The sequence below is a fragment of the Embiotoca jacksoni genome, unplaced genomic scaffold (genome assembly GCF_022577435.1).
Source record: "Embiotoca jacksoni isolate LCO1_2020_lvr unplaced genomic scaffold, fEmbJac1.0.p SCAF_9, whole genome shotgun sequence".
NCBI lineage: Eukaryota > Metazoa > Chordata > Actinopteri > Embiotocidae > Embiotoca > Embiotoca jacksoni.
The window spans coordinates 10,928,932-10,946,205 of record NW_027185447.1 but is presented as its reverse complement, the minus strand read 5'-3'; the positions used below and the strand labels follow the sequence as shown (position 1 = coordinate 10,946,205).

The following is a 17,274-nucleotide window of genomic DNA, read 5'->3' as shown; positions in this document are numbered from 1 at the left end:
TAATGTTTTATTTTATAAATACACTCCCAAGAAAATGCTTAAAAAAAGACTACACGACACAAATCAGTCACTCAACTGATTGGATATTTGCAAAATAATCACATTTAATTATATAATAATTATATATAAAGCACAGAAAGAGAAACATGAATGGGTTATCTCACCTTACTGATAGAAAATTGACAAAACTGTAACTATGAAGCATTTGATGCCAGGCAAATTTGATATGCCTATAGTTAATTCAGGAGCTGCTCACCACAAACTTCGGACTGACATCACACAATAAGCCTGCCATGTTCTTTATTTTATGGCTCTGTACTGTGTCACAGTTGCTTTCATAAATTATTATTTACTGCATAAAACTGAGAAGTAATATTCAAAGAGGGATTTATTTTAATATTTTTCCTCAAAGCTTTTTGGATACAGAGAATTCAGAAAGAAGTGGAAAACATTATAAAACAACCCAAATTTATGATAGGAACTTGCAACAGTTTCTATGTGTCTGTCCCAGTCCACGTCATTAGGTGCGCACAGCATCTGGCTTGAGGAACAGCCTGCTGTGCCAGTAGTCGGGGTTGTCAAATGATGTGTTGCTGCCAGGTTCCCCCATGCCAGCACACACCTTGATGTATTCCCCGATCCCTGCACACCTGCCGCCGCCCATCTCTTCAGAACCAGCTCTTCCCTTCACCGGGAGGTTCTGGTACTCTGTGTGCTCCCACCCACTAGGCACCACTGCAAATCCGGTCATTTCTTCATACTCCTCCACATTTTCTCCCCCAGCTGTCAGCACATCTGGCCTGGGCATGACCATAATGCTCAGATTCCCCTGAAGAGTGGCTTGTTTATTTGTGTTGTGGCACTTCTCCTTTTCCTCTTCCTCCTTGTGCTCTTTATTCAACACCTCCACTATTTGGTCTGTTTCCTCTGTCTCTGTTGCACTCTTTGCAGATGTTTGACTCCCATGTTTTTCCCGTGCTGCTTCATCTACACCTAGAGAGTCAGAGCGCCCGATATCCAAGTATTCATACCTGCCAATGCCGTAGGCTTTCCCTCTTTGGTCATCCGAAACTTTAATCTCACTATGAAAGTCTCTGGAGAGCTGATGTTTCTCTATCGAGTCTCTTTGCTCTGCTACCTTTCCTTTACAAGCCTCATGCACTTGCTCACTCCTTACAGCTGAGATTGGTTTTCGAGTTTCTTGGAGTGCCATGTCCTCTCCAGGTAACAGAGCCATTAAAGTTGGAGAGGGTAAAGGGGAGATTTTTTGACAAAGCGTCACCGTAGGATCATCCCCTGGTGATGAGCCACTGTTGGTCGAACAAGGAGGAGCACCAGACTCTGTGCTCATGGTTTCATATTCCTGGGACGGATTTATCACCACCAGAAACAGATTATTCTTGAGTCTTGAGTTTCTTCGGCCAGAACTAGAGATTCTGGAGACTGTAAACAGAGATGAAGAAAAAAGAAGAATGGGGAAGAAGTTGTGATTATAAATTATTGATGCTCTAATTAACAGTACTTTTTCAAAGGCAACAAAACAACCAGTAAAATAACAGGACAAGTCAGCATGCTCCTATTTTACTGCTGTTTATTTACCTCTTTCTGGTGTACCAGGTGACCCTGGCAGGACGTAGCCATAGTGGTCCACCTCCTCTTCTTCCTCTGCCGTCCACCCCTTGTATGAGGATGGACTTGAAGCTGTTGAAAGCTTCCTGTGTCGACTGTTGGGCACACGAGCAGTACTCCTCTCTGAGCCAAACCTGGCCCTGTGAAGGCTTCCAGTTAGTAAACCCTCCTCACGCAGCTCCGCCTCCCTGCCGCTCCCTCTCACCTCTGACCTCTCAGGCAGCGTCCGCACTGAGCTCAGTCGAGACCTGTGAAACCACAGCTGAGACAGAAAAGCCAAGACTGCTATTAAAAATGAATCCAATCAGAATAACTCATTTCAACGTGCCTTACTTAATGAGGTAATGACCTACTGGCAGTGCCAGGTCATAATATTGATTTTAATACTAAGGTATTCAAATCTTAAAGTATTTAAAATATTAAAATATTAAAGTGAAGCTCTTCAGAGTTACAGCTATTTATATAAACTTTATCACCTGTGAAATGCAAAGAATCCACTGGCATTAGACGTATACGATGGGAATACAATATCTTTGCATGCATTTGTGTAAAAGTGTGTGTCTGTCACACCTGGCGCATGCTTGATACAGGGCTCGGTGTCATTGGTAGGTATCCAGTTGGTCCGGCCTGAGACGATCCACTCTACAAATCATGGAGGAAAAACTATTATGCACTGGTTGATTTGGCACTGATCCAGTGACAAAAGTCTGAAACCAGTCAATCTTTTAGAGGCAAGATGTGTTTGATTACTCTGTACGAATTAATCCGTGAACGAGACAGACTCCAAGATGGAGAGTGTTGGAGAGGAGGTGTAGCCAAACCATCCTCCAGTCCCTCCCCATCTTGGTCGTCTAAATCTGCATCCAGGAGTCCTCGCTCTGATTCTCTTCGGTGGATTTCATCCGGAGCAGTTTCTTCTCCTTCCAGCTGCAGAATAATATGGAATGTTAAAGCCCTAGTCTGCAAATTAGAGCTACATTACAAAGTTATAAAACAAGGGAGGGTCGCACCTTGATGACAAGATATCGAGATGGGTCTCTAGCCATGCGGGTAAAGTCATTGGCCAGTTCTTTGAAGGTTGGTCTTATATTTTCATCAATCATCCAGCCTAAACAGAAGCATATATACCAGTATTTAGTTATGGATAATGGTGAGTGTCTGAATTGGTGTGTGCATATGAATAATGTTTTGACTTACATTTAACCATGACCATGTAGACATCTATAGTACAAATGTGGGGCTGCGATAGACGTTCGCCCTTCTCCAGCAGACTTGGCACTTCCTGAGGCTGCACAGATGCATACGGCTCCGCCCCAAACGACATCATCTCCCAAACCGTCACCCCTGTCCAGGAATAGAGACGCCACATTTATAAATGCTCCTTCCCAAAATTCACAAACAGTACTGTTCAAGAGGAAAGTTAGTTTATTGGTACATACTCTGTAACACTTCTCACAAAGCCTCTTACCATAACTCCAAACATCACTTTGATGAGTATATCTTCGAAACAAGATGCTTTCAAGTGCCATCCATTTTATGGGTGTCTGAATCAGGAGGAAAAAAAATCCCGACAGGCATTGTAGAAAGGTTTAAGTTTGATTGCATTACTGGAAGAGACTGAAAACCATTTGATAATTTAAAGTGCATATCAAACTGATTGAGTCACAGCAACCTTTGTGTCTGTGTAGACATATTTCTTGTCATCAGGATAAAGGAGGTCGGCTACACCGTAGTCTGAGATCTGGACCTGGTAGTCGTTCTTTAGTAGGATGTTGCGGGAAGCCAGATTCCTGTGGACCATGCAGTGTTCCTCCAGATAGTACATACCCTGAGACACAAACATGAATGCTCTACTTGAACTCTGACAGCTTATTAATGACATTTTGTTGTTAAAAAAAAAAAAAAAAGATTGCAATTCCAGCTGCACTCACCTTGGCAATCTGCACGCACCAGTTGAGCAGGCGCTGGGGGTCCAGGCTGCTCTTGTGCTGCCTGATGTGCTCCAGTAAAGAGCCCTGTGAGCTTAGCTGGGTCACCAGCTGCAGACTGGCACCTGGACAGATGCCCAGCAGCCTGACAATATAGGGGTGGTCCAAGCTGCCCATGGACAGCATATGCTATACAAGAAACAAGACGGTTGTGAAATTTACAATAGTATATATTAAAAAATATTCATAATCTTGTGATTTATGAAAAAAATTAGAGATACTACACATCCTACTGTATATTATATCACATTTATTGATATCTGTGTGACATTTAACTTTTGTTAGAGTGTCAGACTCACATCAGTGATCTCTGTGAAGGTCTGTCGGCCTGAGCTATCCTGGATGGTCTTAATGGCCACAGGTAGCTTCACTGTCTCTCCTTCTGGAGTCCAAAATCCCTTGAATGCAAATTACATGTAGCTGCAGTCACATGAGTTCATACAGGTCCGTGAATGTCGTTTAAGAAAACTATGGTAATAGACAAACCAGTGGATAATCAATGAATGTGTAGGAAATGGAAATTGATAAATACCTTGTGCACTGCGCCAAAAACACCCAAGCCAAGGGCCTTGATCTTTTTCAGCTCTGAGGGTCTCAGGATGCGGGCATGAACCTTGGTGCCTTTCTCTCCAGGACCCAGTGGCTCAAAGCTCTGCCAAAAACAGAACAGTTTTTCCAGGGGGATTGGTTTCTTGGTGTAAACAAATGCATACGGCAGTCAAATCAGAGGCAGCCTGTATGGCAGCTCATAAAGTTGGATGGTCTCTAAAGTCTCACCTCTCCACTCTCCAGGTACCTCCTCATGGCTCTCTTGCGACGGATGGCGAGGCCCCGGTGGTACAGCACGCCCAAGAAAAACAACACCAGGCAGAAAATCAAGCCGGCCGGGACCCCTAAAGCTATGCCTGTGATCTGACCACTGCAGAGTGAAGCGGCGAGAGAAAGAGATAACAGTGTTGGCGATACAAGCTTAAAAGAAACAGGTTCAAAAGATAAAGTGATGATGTCAAGATTAAACCACATGCTTTAGCAGAAAGTGGTGGATATTCCTGGAGACCAGTGCTAAGGAGTGTATCAAGATGATAATAGCCATGCACAGACAGACAGAGATTCTGACTTTCATCACTGAGAAATAAAATGCATTCGACTTTGTTCGAGGCGATAAATAACAGGGATAGGCCTACTTATCGGCTACCTGTAAATGAGGTAAATTGAATGGGGTAATTTTATTTGTCATAGCCTCTTCATCTGGCAAACACTTTCTTTTTTAAGTAGCCTATTACATAACTTTTATGTATGACCAACACATAGATGTAGTAGCAGGTAGAGAAATGGTTAAGGTTTATTCTGCTCACCTCTAAAAAGTGCAGATTGGTGGCAAAGATATATAAAAAGGTTGATATGGGGGAAAAAAAAGCTCTGAAGACAAATAATTTAACAGTGCACGTAGCTAAAGTATTTGTTAACTCTGTGGTAACCAAACCCACCCAGACTCCCGCACCTTTCACGGCCTATTGAACTCTGTAAAGCCCCTCCCACCAGTCTAATTGATTATGCAACAGATAAAATAAATTAAATTTTCTCATCCCCAAAGTAGTCAATAATTTTTCAGAACAGAGAAAAAGAGATTAAAAACATTTTCCTTCGTAATGATCAAACAATGCCCTCACATAATGTACAAAGTTTATTTTTGCACATCATCTTTACGTTCGTTCGTAAGAGCCACATGACCAATACGTCATTTAGCAGCTGATTGGACGTTTCTTCGGTTTGAATCTGAAAGCCGCGGGAACACACAAAGGTAAGTAGATCAATTAGTAACGGAGGTGTGTTGTTGAAATGTGTTTGAACTAGCATGTGTCCACTCTTGGATATTTACCAGACAGCCCAGAAACAGACGGATATTCCCTGTCTGCTTGTGTGTAAAGATTGTGTGGTTGTGCGTCTTTGTTAATGTGTATGTGTGTAATAGAGTGATCCTTTTGAAGTCCGTTTCTGACTGATTTCTCAGCAATAAATTCTTAATAATAAAGATTTCTTAAAAATGTCATGAGGCATCGGAAAGCACTCTATCTGCCAGGAATCATACGAGATACACAGACTTTAGCCTAAAATATAAGCTACAGAGTAGGCCTACATACATATTAAAAAGGTTTTGATTAGTTTTACATAATAAAAACAGAAACTCAACCTGATACTTCAATTATTTTACAGGGAAGCGATAAATAGAGGCAAAGGGGTCATTTTCATGATGTAGCCTAATCTGACTTTTCTGTCAGACTCTCTTTGTTTTTACTTGGCAAAAATATTTCCAAAAAAATATTTAGAAGTGCTGATTGGGAAGTTATGAGATGCAGGTTGTTTTTTTTTTTCTGATGGTGCTACAATTTGTGCTCAGATTGGCCAAATGGCAATTTAATTGAGTTGTGGAGAAATCAGACATCAAAGTGTAATGCTTTATGTTGACCAGCAGGGGGAAACACTCACCTACTAACGACCAGTCTCCCTGTCTCCAAACAGTCATTCAGTCCTGGGCCAGAGCATCTAAAACATATAAAGGCACAGTGATATTTAACAGTCAGAGATTCAATATTTGTGTCATTTCAATACATGGAAACACAGAAATATAAACACTTTAAGTCCAGTCTCACCCCTGTGTGCAGTTGTGGTGGCATGGTTCACACTGACCCTCCCTGTTGGGGTATTTGAAAATCAGCCCCCTCTGTCCATCATTCACTCCAGTGGGACAAGAGGACATGCAGTAAGGACCGTCTTGCAGGTTGGCACAAGCCACACACTCATCTGCACCCTACCGAAGAAAGAGAAGGGAAGACGGATAATATAGAGGGGAAATGGTGACAGTGAGACAGACTCTGCTGGGAAGCTAAACCAGCAGCGAACCGAGACAGTGTTAAAGCCTTTCAGTATAATTTGTACCCTAATGGGCAACAAGTGGCAGAAAGTCAATACTACATTTATTAAAGGAAGAGAGCAGTGACTTTGACAACATTTTGCTGAGGTTTATTGTCAGTTTTACATCATACGGAAGGTATTACACAGACATGAAAGGTTACAGCTGTTTGAGAAGATTAAAAATCATTTCCATAGATCAGATGGTCATCATTTTGATTTTCTTTCAATCCACGGCAAACAACAACCAGTGGTGGAATGTAACATTGTACATTTGCTTTGGTACTAAACAAATTTGAGGTTTTTGTAATTTACTTGCGTATTTAGATTTTTATGGTACTTTATACTACTACTGCACAGCATCTTTTATGCAAATAATTTACTTTTTACTACAGTTGTTTGACAGTTTTAGTTACAAGTTACTTTTACACGTATTCATATCCCTCCTGTCTAATGAAAACCATGTATCTGCAAATGAGTTGATCAAAATGTTACTTTAAAAGAATTAATTGTTACTTTATGGGTTGAGAAAATTCTCTGATATTTCAAGATTAATAAATTATTTAAAAACCCTCATGGATGAGCTGGAAAATGTCACAAAGCTGAAACCTTTTCATAAGTACATTTTGTTGTTAATACTTTAATTTAAGGGAAGCTTTGAATACAGGATTTGAATTGATTATTTCTACAGTGTGGTCATAGGATCTGATATGAATGGTTCTTCACCCCTGACAGCAACTCATGTTTTCAGTGTACATCACTTTGATTAGTTTAAGTTCAGAAATGGGGGGATACAATGAAGTCAGAGTTTCTTCTTTCCTCTGGATGTTAAAAGTTGGACTGTAATAGGACACGGTTTGGAAAGATATTGGTGATATTAGTAAGACTGTTCAAGAAAACAGTGCAGCAGAACAAATTTAAAGAACTATTTTTGGACTCATGTTAGGAACAGGTTAATAGTCAAATGCCAGTGAGGGTTCATACAAAGGCACTGGGCTACAAACTCCCTGTATTATCAAATCCAGTGATTACCGGTCCGCTGCAGCTTGCTTTCCCAGTCTCAGGCTTACACTCTGGGTGACAGGCGACACATTCGCCATCAGGTCTTGCAACTTCCCTCGGTGCTCTGCGGACACAATATTCAGAAGACATTGCACTCCATAAAGGGAAAACGTTGGACACACAAACAACACCATTGACAAAAACATCAACATGTAACTACTGACCCGGAGTAGAAATTACAGCTGCCCACGCATGTGCCGTCTCGGCTGTAGTTCCTACAGGAAAGACACTGGTCGGGCCACGGGCCCCAGCAGCCTGAGTCTGAACATAGCGGGTCGCACACATGCCCTTCTGCAACTGCACACACAACCATGTGAGAAGTGCATCAGGAGCCTGCTTGCTGCAAAACATCAACCATTTTTACATTTCACTCAAACTAATAAAAGTTGCAAAATACCATAATAATAAAAGATGATGAAGAATAAATGTTTCTGACTGTAATCATATTTGATATATCGATTTGTTAAAAGTCACTGATTGTATAATGCTCCTTCAACTGTTACATATAGCTCCCATTTAGTTCAGAGATTAACAAATGAAACATTTCATTTTGATTGTAGCAGAGGTTTTTTTTCTCTCTCTCTCTGTCCCCCAGCTCGCCTCACCACACTCTGCCAGCGGCCTGTTGTTGTTGAAGCTGTTGACTCGGACTCTGCGCCCTCTGAACAGCTGCGTCCAGTTTACAGTGTGGTGGTAGCAGAGGTTGGCGTTCTGACTGATGTACACACTGCCATCGCTGATTTCCCGGAGAGAGCGCAGACCCAGTGAGGTAAGAGTGTGGATGTGCATCACCATCAGAGAAAACCGCCTTTGGTTTGGAGGGTTGGAGGATTCAGACAAAAAGAGAACGGACAAAAAGAATGAGTGGAGAAATAGTTACAATAAAGCAAAAAATGAATCAAACTTTGAGACACTGTTTTTTTTTTAATCTGCATATAATGTTTAGTTATAAGCCTTATAATGGCATGCTGCTGTCTGGATGTCAGTGTTAATATGGGGAATCTCACTCACACACACACACAGATACACACATAGTCCATACATGTTCACAGCTGTGAAGCACGGAGACGGAAGAGAGCGTTAGAAAATGTTAACAGAGCAGCACTTCGAAAACGACAGACTGTTGGGTGTAAATTCACAGTGATAATAATAATTATGATAATGCAACACACTTAAACACGTCACGCAGACGCATATTTGTGCGGGGAAGAACACAAACATCAGAACCGTCCTGAGCAATAGAGCAGGTGCTTACAGCCTCACAGTCACTCGATCTGTCCTCTGTTTTTTCATTAAATTCTAATTAATATGTAATCATAATGACCTTTGTGCTGTTTAAATATCTGCTCTTTTCAAATTTAAGAAACTACTTGTTTTACCAAGGCTTTGCCTGATGCATATATAAACATGCTCCTCATTTTCAGTTTTACAAATTACTGCATTTAATCAAGCCTTACTTGTAGAGCGACCTCCCTTGAATGGTAGTGAGACTCGAAAAAACCGACAGGTCATTCAGCTCTTTGGGCCACGACTGGATGTTTAGAATATCTGAGAATAAAACACAGTGATGATAGTAAAGTATGTTTTAAGAACCATATTACATTGTGCATGTTATGATTGACTAATGGAAATTTTCAGAAGTAGAGCATATAACAATGGATGAATAAAAGCTTTTTTTGCATGATTGTAGGTCTGTGACTATTCAGTCACCTCAAATAAGTTTGTTTTTACAAGACTGTATCGTTTAAAGTAAAGCTCATTGGAAAGAGAGAAAATCAGTCTTAAACCCACCGGGATACTTTAACAAATGGCTGAAACTATGTGCATTTTGGAGTTGAGTGTGCTAAAACACACAATATGACAATTAAATATTATTACCCCTAATTAACATGACCAAACTTTATTGTATATACAAACCTGTTATTTCCCTGACGGTGCGGAACACTTCCAACTTTTTGGCATCCAGAGGTGGGATGTTTTTAAAGTCATCCCTGTGAAGAATAAAACACACAATAAGAATCTGCAGACTGTGCAGCACTGCGCTCTGAGATCCTTCAACATATACAATTACCCGAGAATCCCTGTGACCAGGAAGTGAAGGCTGCCCTGGATCTTGGTACAGTTGATGAAGCTGTCAATGTTGCTCGAGTCTACAGTCTGTCTGTTCTCAGCACCGGTGCCCTCACACACTACAGGGATGAACAAAATCCAGCATTAGCTTTGACTACTGACAAATAAACTTGGCGTTGGAAGTGGAAAGTGTCTATTAGTTTCAACCTTTTGGGCAGAGTCCACTGCAGAGCTCACACTGCCTCTGGCCCTCTCTCTCCACCTCCATCTTGTCTAGTGGACAGACGCTCACACAGGAGCTGCCGTCCACCACAAAATGAGCTAAAACACAGCAGAGGAGATACATTGCAGCAAGACACGGCAACCACTGGCAATGTTTATTAGAATGATAACTTATTCCAGTGCTGATAAGGTTTTGCAGTATTAATGCTATTCTATGAGTTGCACAGGACACATGAAATAGTTAAAGTATGCTCTACACGGCATATGTAGCAACAAGAAAACCTGTTGAGTATACAAACAGACAAACACACAATCAGGTCACTCACTGGGGCACTGAGACACGCAGATCGATCCGTACTGGTATTTGGCGTTAGGGTTGGTCTCCATTTGAAACGTCTGCTTGTTATAGATCAGAGTCTGGGGACACTGGGGGACACAGGCTCCGGAGTCGTTGAAATGACGACATGCCTTTACAAGTACACAAACAGACAATTACATTGGAGCAATTTCTTTACTAAATGCGATATCTATTTGTAAACACCAACATCACTTGTGTCAAACTTATGCCTCCTGAAGCCCATTAAAATTAAAAAAAAAAAAAAATCATCTTAAAGGAGCTTATAATCATGGTTTTTATGAAATTTATCTCATTATACAAATAATTTTTGTTTAATGTGACTTCTGCCTGCTTTCCATATTAACACAGCTTTTACACTGAATTTTAGGCATGATAGTTGCACAGATAGATGACATCACCCAGTCACTCTTCCACTTTGTTTCACACTAAAATATCTCCTTTAATATTGATCGCCATTAAATCTTCTACCGACCTTTTTGGCCCCCAGAGGTTGGATCTTTCAGATTTTGATGATCCCCTCATGTCGCTGAGAAGCTGAGATTTTTGGTTTTCAATGAAATGTATTGACCACTATTTAATGAATAGGTGTGGAATTTGGTGCACAGATGCATGTTCAACTCGGGAGTAATTACAATTAATTAAAGTAAGGAACTTTGTCACCGTCACAACTCAAATTTTAATTCATTTCAATTAACCTGAGCTGTACTTTGTGTTCAATGCTAATAAACTGCACATGCTAAATTGACATCAGCATATTGGCATGCTAAGAGTTAGCATTCAGCTCAAAGCACTGCCGTCCCAGTACAGCCTCACAGAGCCACTAGCATGATTGTACACGCTTGGCCTAGTTTACTGTCCAGATACACAGTATTTTAAAGTCTGCTGCACCAAAGTTTTCCATTCACAAGCTAAGTTGTTAAAAAAAAAATCAAATTACATATTTTCTCAAAAAGACTAATTTACTTGCACCAGTAAAAAAAAAAAAGTTCTGACGCACAACTGTATTACACACATTGATACCTTGACAAATATTACAGGGGGGCTGGCTATTCATGGAGATATGCATACTATAGTAAAATTACTATAACAAAAACAGTAGCTGTCTGGAAGACGCTACTGTTAATAAATCTAATTGTGCAAAGTTTACAATTAGGTGAATTATGGAATTTCAACATTGACGTCCTTAAAGACTTTGACCCTTTACCATTAATGTATCTATATACTATATATAGCCTCTTACAAAGACTCAAATGGGAATTGAAGTGTGAGGAAGCAAATTATTTTTCTAAAAGGGACAGAAAGCAGTTTGGATTTCAACCCCTCATATAATTCATATTATGAAGAATATAAACTGACACTATATTGTACAAAGACTTCCTTTCTCTTGGTTTTATCAGCAAATTCCTGTAGAGAGTCAAAGACAAAGCACTTACAAAACAGTCCACATCCAGAGGGCCTTTGCATCCCGCTGCACACTCTATGTGACAGCAGTCCCTGGGGCTGGTCCCAAAACAGCGGCCATTACACTGTGGAGCGCATACCGTCTTCGTCACTGAGACACACAGGAGAGACGGGTTCAACAGAGGTCACCAAGGTGTGTGTGAGCGTGTGCGCGCGCGTGTGTGTGTGTGTGTGTGTGTGCGCGCGTGCGTGTGCGTGCGCGTGCGTGTGTGTGTGAGAGAGTGTCTCCTTCTCTGTGTATTTCTGTGTGTCTGAGACATTCAGTGAAGTGAAAGAGGGAGGAGGAAAGAAAATCAGGGAGAAAAATAGAAGCGGAACAATCAGGCACTCACAGATCTGACACTGCTCCTTATTTGGCCCCCAGCAATAATCTCTACAAGATTTGTGGCACGGGCCTGAGAGAAAGGAAGACACAGAAAGAGTGCATCTAGGAAAAAATAATCTAGAGATCATTGGTGAAATAGAATCATCCTAATAGTGACCTCTCTCTCCGTTGTACTGGATGTCAATAGGAGCACTGTTGTCCCGGATGATATCTTGCCAGAAGATCCAGGGTCCATAGCTCAGATATTTGTTGTTGATAATCTGCACTCCTCCCTCCAGAATCTCTGTGATGAAAGGGTGAAACGTGATGCAAGTTACAGGGAGAAAACAAACAACACATTTAGCAGATGTTACAGTAACATGGCAGGTAGATCAGTTTATAATAATAAAGCATGTTTTACTTTTGGGGTATTTTTTGACTTAATCACAATCCGGGAAGTAGTTTGTGTCAAAATTCTTCTGATAAATGCAGTTTACAAAGGCTGAAGAGGTTGTGTGCAGTTTTTTTGTAAGTCTTTAAGTTTCCAGGAAATACAGTATAATGCTCGAGAGAAAGAGAAAATATAACAAAAACAAGATTCGGCCCTTCTACCCACCTCAGTAAGAGGAATTCAGTTAATATTGCAAAATAGCAAAATACATCTTAAGATCAAGTTGATGGCGGTTAAGTTCAATAAAGGCAAAACATAAGCAATTCTAGAAGTGAGTCCAACTCACAATCCATATTAACGGGTACCATTAATCCTCTGAATTACACATGTACTTAACTCTAACTTAATACAGCAGGCAGTCATTACAGAGCACTCTTGAACAGGAGGTTCATTAGGCAGAACCGGTACCAATTGGAATATTTAAACATACAGTATATAGTGGTTGGGATTGCAGATTTGCACATCATCGAAGAATTGACTTTTGGCCTTGATAGAGGTCTGTACTCTCCAAGTGCCCTTTTACTTAATTTATTGCTTTAGTTTGAGGGTCCTGGTTTTGTATTTGTTGGTCTCCTGCTGCCTTAAAGTGACTTAGAACCTACACCTTTGCCTTCATTCAGTACCCGTGGATCTATACTGGTCCCCACCTACAGCTCGAGTTGGCAACTCAATCATATGAAAAGCCTCACCACACAAGTTGACGTGATTGGTTCCTTAAGTTGTTGTATATGAAACCGTGGTTGTTTGAATCTGTTTTTCAGACATGCTGTCACTGCAGTTCCAAAACAGAGGTGTTTAACAATTGCATTAACTGATATTGGTGCTCATGATATGTCTTGTAGCATATTAAAAACTTCCCATGGACATATTATCAAAGTGAAAAATGGGATTTTCCCTGGACGGGATCTTTAACCTGTCAGATTAGTGAGCCCCAGCTGCCGCAGACCGTTAGAGCCGTCCTTCTGGTAGTTGAAGAAGACCGAGAGGGCAAAGCGTCTTTCATACAGGCTGTTTCCTCTGATGACTCGTAGCTGCCCCAAAGGAATCTCCTGGATGTGGTTCATAGCAATGAGTACGTAGCCAGTCACTTCGCGGATTGTCTGCAGGGAAGAAGATGATAGTCAGCATGTGAGACCACAAGGAAATGATTTGATCTACTTTACTTCTGTGGTGTCGTACAAACAAACCAGCTAAAAGACAATGGAGTGAAGAAGGATGAAGATTACCTTGAGGAAGGAGAAGTCCCAGTTGCTCTCAATCTGAGTGATCTCCAGGTTTCCCATGATGATCTGACAGCCATCATATCGGTCCTTGATCAGGTTGTACTGATTCTCCTGAGAGCCTGTGGAGCTCAGACCATTCTGCGTACCTGGACACACCTCTGACACACACAAGGATGAAGGATGGCCTTAAATTTTCTCAAATCTATTTTAAAACATTATTTGTATTCAAACACCTATATGTACATCAGAAGGGTTATTGGTCCCTGTCAATATTTGTCTTGTTCATACTGGCTACAAACAACCTCCTACAAAGTCCTCATTCTGTGTATAAATGACATGTAACGTCCAGTAAGACAAATCAAGTGATTATACTCCAAAGTTAGTGGAACAAAATCCTCTCCTTGCACTCAATTTTAGGAATATTCTAATTTCTTTAAGAAATGAATGAAAGCAAATGGAATGTATATGACAATGAGAAAAGTAAAGAATACACCAATAGCCTTTTAAAGCTGAACAAATGATGAATATAAGTGCTTTGGGTTGTTTTGTTTCTTCACTGGTCATGTGTTTGGTGAGTCTCCCTGATGCTGTGTGTGCTGCAGAGTTTGAGATGAAGCAGAATGAAACAGGCAGGCTGTAACTGCGGTACATGCAGCAGTCCAGGCCCGAGGCTGATGGAGAGGAGGGCGAGGGTCCAGGGAGCAGGGTTTTTCTCAGACAAAGTGGCTCATTGTGATAAAACTATAAATGTGGACAGTGTGTCTCACTGAGTGAAGAGTGATGCAGTGACAGACAGTGCTTCTGTCTGTCTGTCTGTCTATCTGTGTGTCTGTCTATCTCTGTGTGTGTGTGTGTGTGTGTGTGTGTGTGTGTGTGTGTGTGTGTGTGTGTGTGTGTGTGTGTGTGTGTGTGTGTGTGTGCGCGCGCGTTTGTGTGTGTAGGGTGTGTTGCTGAGATCATACCAAAAGACAAAGGGCCATGTGTGAGTAGGACATTCTGGCAGCGGGGAGGGAAATATCGTGAACGGAAAGAGATATGCACACCACCTCTAAGTGACCAACAAAAATTGTGGCACTGGCCCTTTACATGCAAAGATTAGACACCTGCAGCAGTCAATAAAAGTCACATTTCATGTCCTCATTATGACCATGCAGGTATAAAACAGAATCCTCCACCAGCACAACTATAGTGAAGTTGATGAACTCAAACAACCTTTAAGGCTTGTTGCATGTACTTTCAAGGGTAAGAATGGAGAGTTGCATGTTGACAGTTGACTGTAACATGTCGTGTCTTCATACACTTGTTTATTTGTGCATGATTCTCCTAAGTAAACACTGACACTGAGTGGAGAGCTAAACTAATCTGGAAGAGCAGCATAAGACATTTTTACTATTATGACTATTAAAACTCGTATGCACGCACAAAACACATGTATTTCAAACTTAAAATTACCTTTTAAAACCTTAAAACTTTAAACTTTTAAAAAGGTGATTATTTAGGTGCATTACTTTATCATTGCTACTGACATTATCTTACTTTAAATCCCCCTATTTAGCATTTCAAAGCAGTATAAAACATTTGGTAAATGCCTCAATGAAAGCTGGTGAATAAATGAATAGGGGAATATAAATATTAAAACAGTTGTAATATTATGAAATATGTCTTCATAGGAAGTTATAAATGTTGACAAATACTGTACTGTGCATTAATGTCCTTGTAAGTGCTGACAACCACATTATAGTGTAACACAAACCATGTATTAAATGTGTACAGTGCTCACACAGTTAACAGTAAATAGGGGCAATTGAGGTAAAGTGTTACTGTCCTCTCATACAGTCTATGTGTCCTCTGTGGCTTTTTTTTTTACAACCGTCCTGTTATTTATCGTCGAACATCGGTATTATTTATCACTACTGTTAAACAAGTGGTGATATGTTGTTGCAGCCTTGATGAAACACAATAGTAAAAAAGCTCTCAAGGAAGAGAACAGAGAGTGTTGTGTGATCTGAAACAAAGAAAAGGAGGGTGACAATGATCCTCCTGACAACTCTAAATGTGTTATTAATCATTCTACTCTAGTCTAGTTTAGTCTATTCTGTTCCACAAAACATAATGCTGAAGAGTAACTGCAAACAGGTGAAGTTGAGTGAAGTTGAGCTCTTACAATAGCAGAATCAATCAAGACAAAGTTTTTGATATTGAATTATGAATTCTCCTACCTTCGTGCGTTTGGGGTGCTGCTGCTTGTAGCTTCCACAACAAAGTCATGCACAGTAATAAGCCTCGCCACTGATCCATGTTGATGTCGAACCTGCTCACCGAGATATCAGCATGTCACATGGGTTTAGGTAGTCGTCCAAACAGTCAGTGTTGGGAAGGTAAGCATAAAAGTACAAAAGAAAATATAGAAATAGCTAAAAAAAAAAAATATATATATATATATATCTATATATAGATATATAGATATATATATCTATATATATCTATATATATGTATAAAGGCTATATCAGGGTTCACAATCTGTTTCCTTAAGAAGAGGGAAAAATATCCAAAACCATGGAGTCAAAGTGAAGAATAAATGCAGCTCCGTCCTCAAAACATTAGAAAGAAGAGGAGATAAATCACGCAAATCAAGTGCAAAACTGAAAACCACGAACAAGTTGTAGTTTATTCTGCTGCTGGGATTTCCCTCCCTGGGAGGGTCGTCTGATTGGCCAGGAGCCCGATTTATTCACCAATCAGAGGTCGGTCCGTCATTTTTTTTCCCTTTTTTTAAAATTTTTTATTATTTCGAGCTGCAGCCAGTCGTTGCACTGAACAAACACGAGAAAATTACACTAGATTTATGAGGAGTATTTTAAAATAGATGCCGACTTAATGTATTCTATTTAACCATATCACAGATGTAAACCTCAGGTACAAATCCCTAACATGCAAAAGTTAAAGATTAATAGTGTGTAAATTAACGGACTTTTAGTTGAATACCAAAATTGTATTTTCTAACAATCTTGTGCATGTGCACCAGCGTGAACATCATATATATGTGTCATTAGAGTCCAGTTGTTTTGGTTTTACGCTCTCAGCTGCTGTATGTGGAAGCAGCGCTGTGGTCTCCCAGTCAGCACCCAGCGCGCTGAGTGGCCGCACTGTTCCCCCCTGTAAAGAGCAGTATTGTCCCCACAGCCCTGTCAACTGGTTAATCACTTCTTTGATGCGTATGGAGCAGCTTGTCACAATGGGAACATTGTCAGATAGCCCAATGACTTCTGAACCCAAAACAAGAACATGGTTAATTTGAGAAAATGGCCTCTGAGCAGTCAAGATTCCTGAACATTAAGCTGTGCATGAAGAGGGGAAGGACTATAGCCACTAATGGATGGATATCAGTAACTGCTTCTGACAGATGTACTGTTAATTATTTATTTTTGAATGAGAGAGGGAGATAGATGAACAGTCCCTAGTTTGTTTGGAAGTATCCTTGTGAGGGAAAATTGAACACAGTGCGAATCAAATGATGTTTTACTAAACACGATTTTCAATAGAAATTTGACTCTGATGCAAATAAAAACCACTAGGAAATTATACAAAGTGTAAA

The 17,274-nt window shown here is 40.5% G+C and overlaps 1 protein-coding gene across 1 annotated transcript; it reads right to left on the bottom strand.

The window, feature by feature from the left end:
* Nucleotides 1–86: 86 nt before the first annotated feature.
* Nucleotides 87–16,144, bottom strand: erbb3b (erb-b2 receptor tyrosine kinase 3b). The gene is made up of 28 exons (XM_069140946.1): nt 15,898–16,144; nt 13,682–13,836; nt 13,369–13,555; nt 12,183–12,308; nt 12,033–12,095; nt 11,673–11,791; nt 10,208–10,349; nt 9,867–9,980; nt 9,661–9,778; nt 9,507–9,580; nt 9,047–9,137; nt 8,195–8,397; nt 7,754–7,886; nt 7,560–7,653; nt 6,269–6,426; nt 6,105–6,161; nt 4,395–4,536; nt 4,150–4,269; nt 3,917–4,015; nt 3,561–3,746; nt 3,302–3,457; nt 3,098–3,173; nt 2,827–2,973; nt 2,640–2,737; nt 2,380–2,556; nt 2,200–2,271; nt 1,600–1,891; nt 87–1,443 (listed from the first exon to the last, which is right to left on the bottom strand). The coding sequence occupies exons 1-28, from the start codon at nt 15,974–15,976 to the stop codon at nt 521–523; spliced, it is 4,401 nt and encodes a 1,466-aa protein (XP_068997047.1). The 5' UTR covers nt 15,977–16,144; the 3' UTR covers nt 87–520.
* Nucleotides 16,145–17,274: the final 1,130 nt, after the last annotated feature.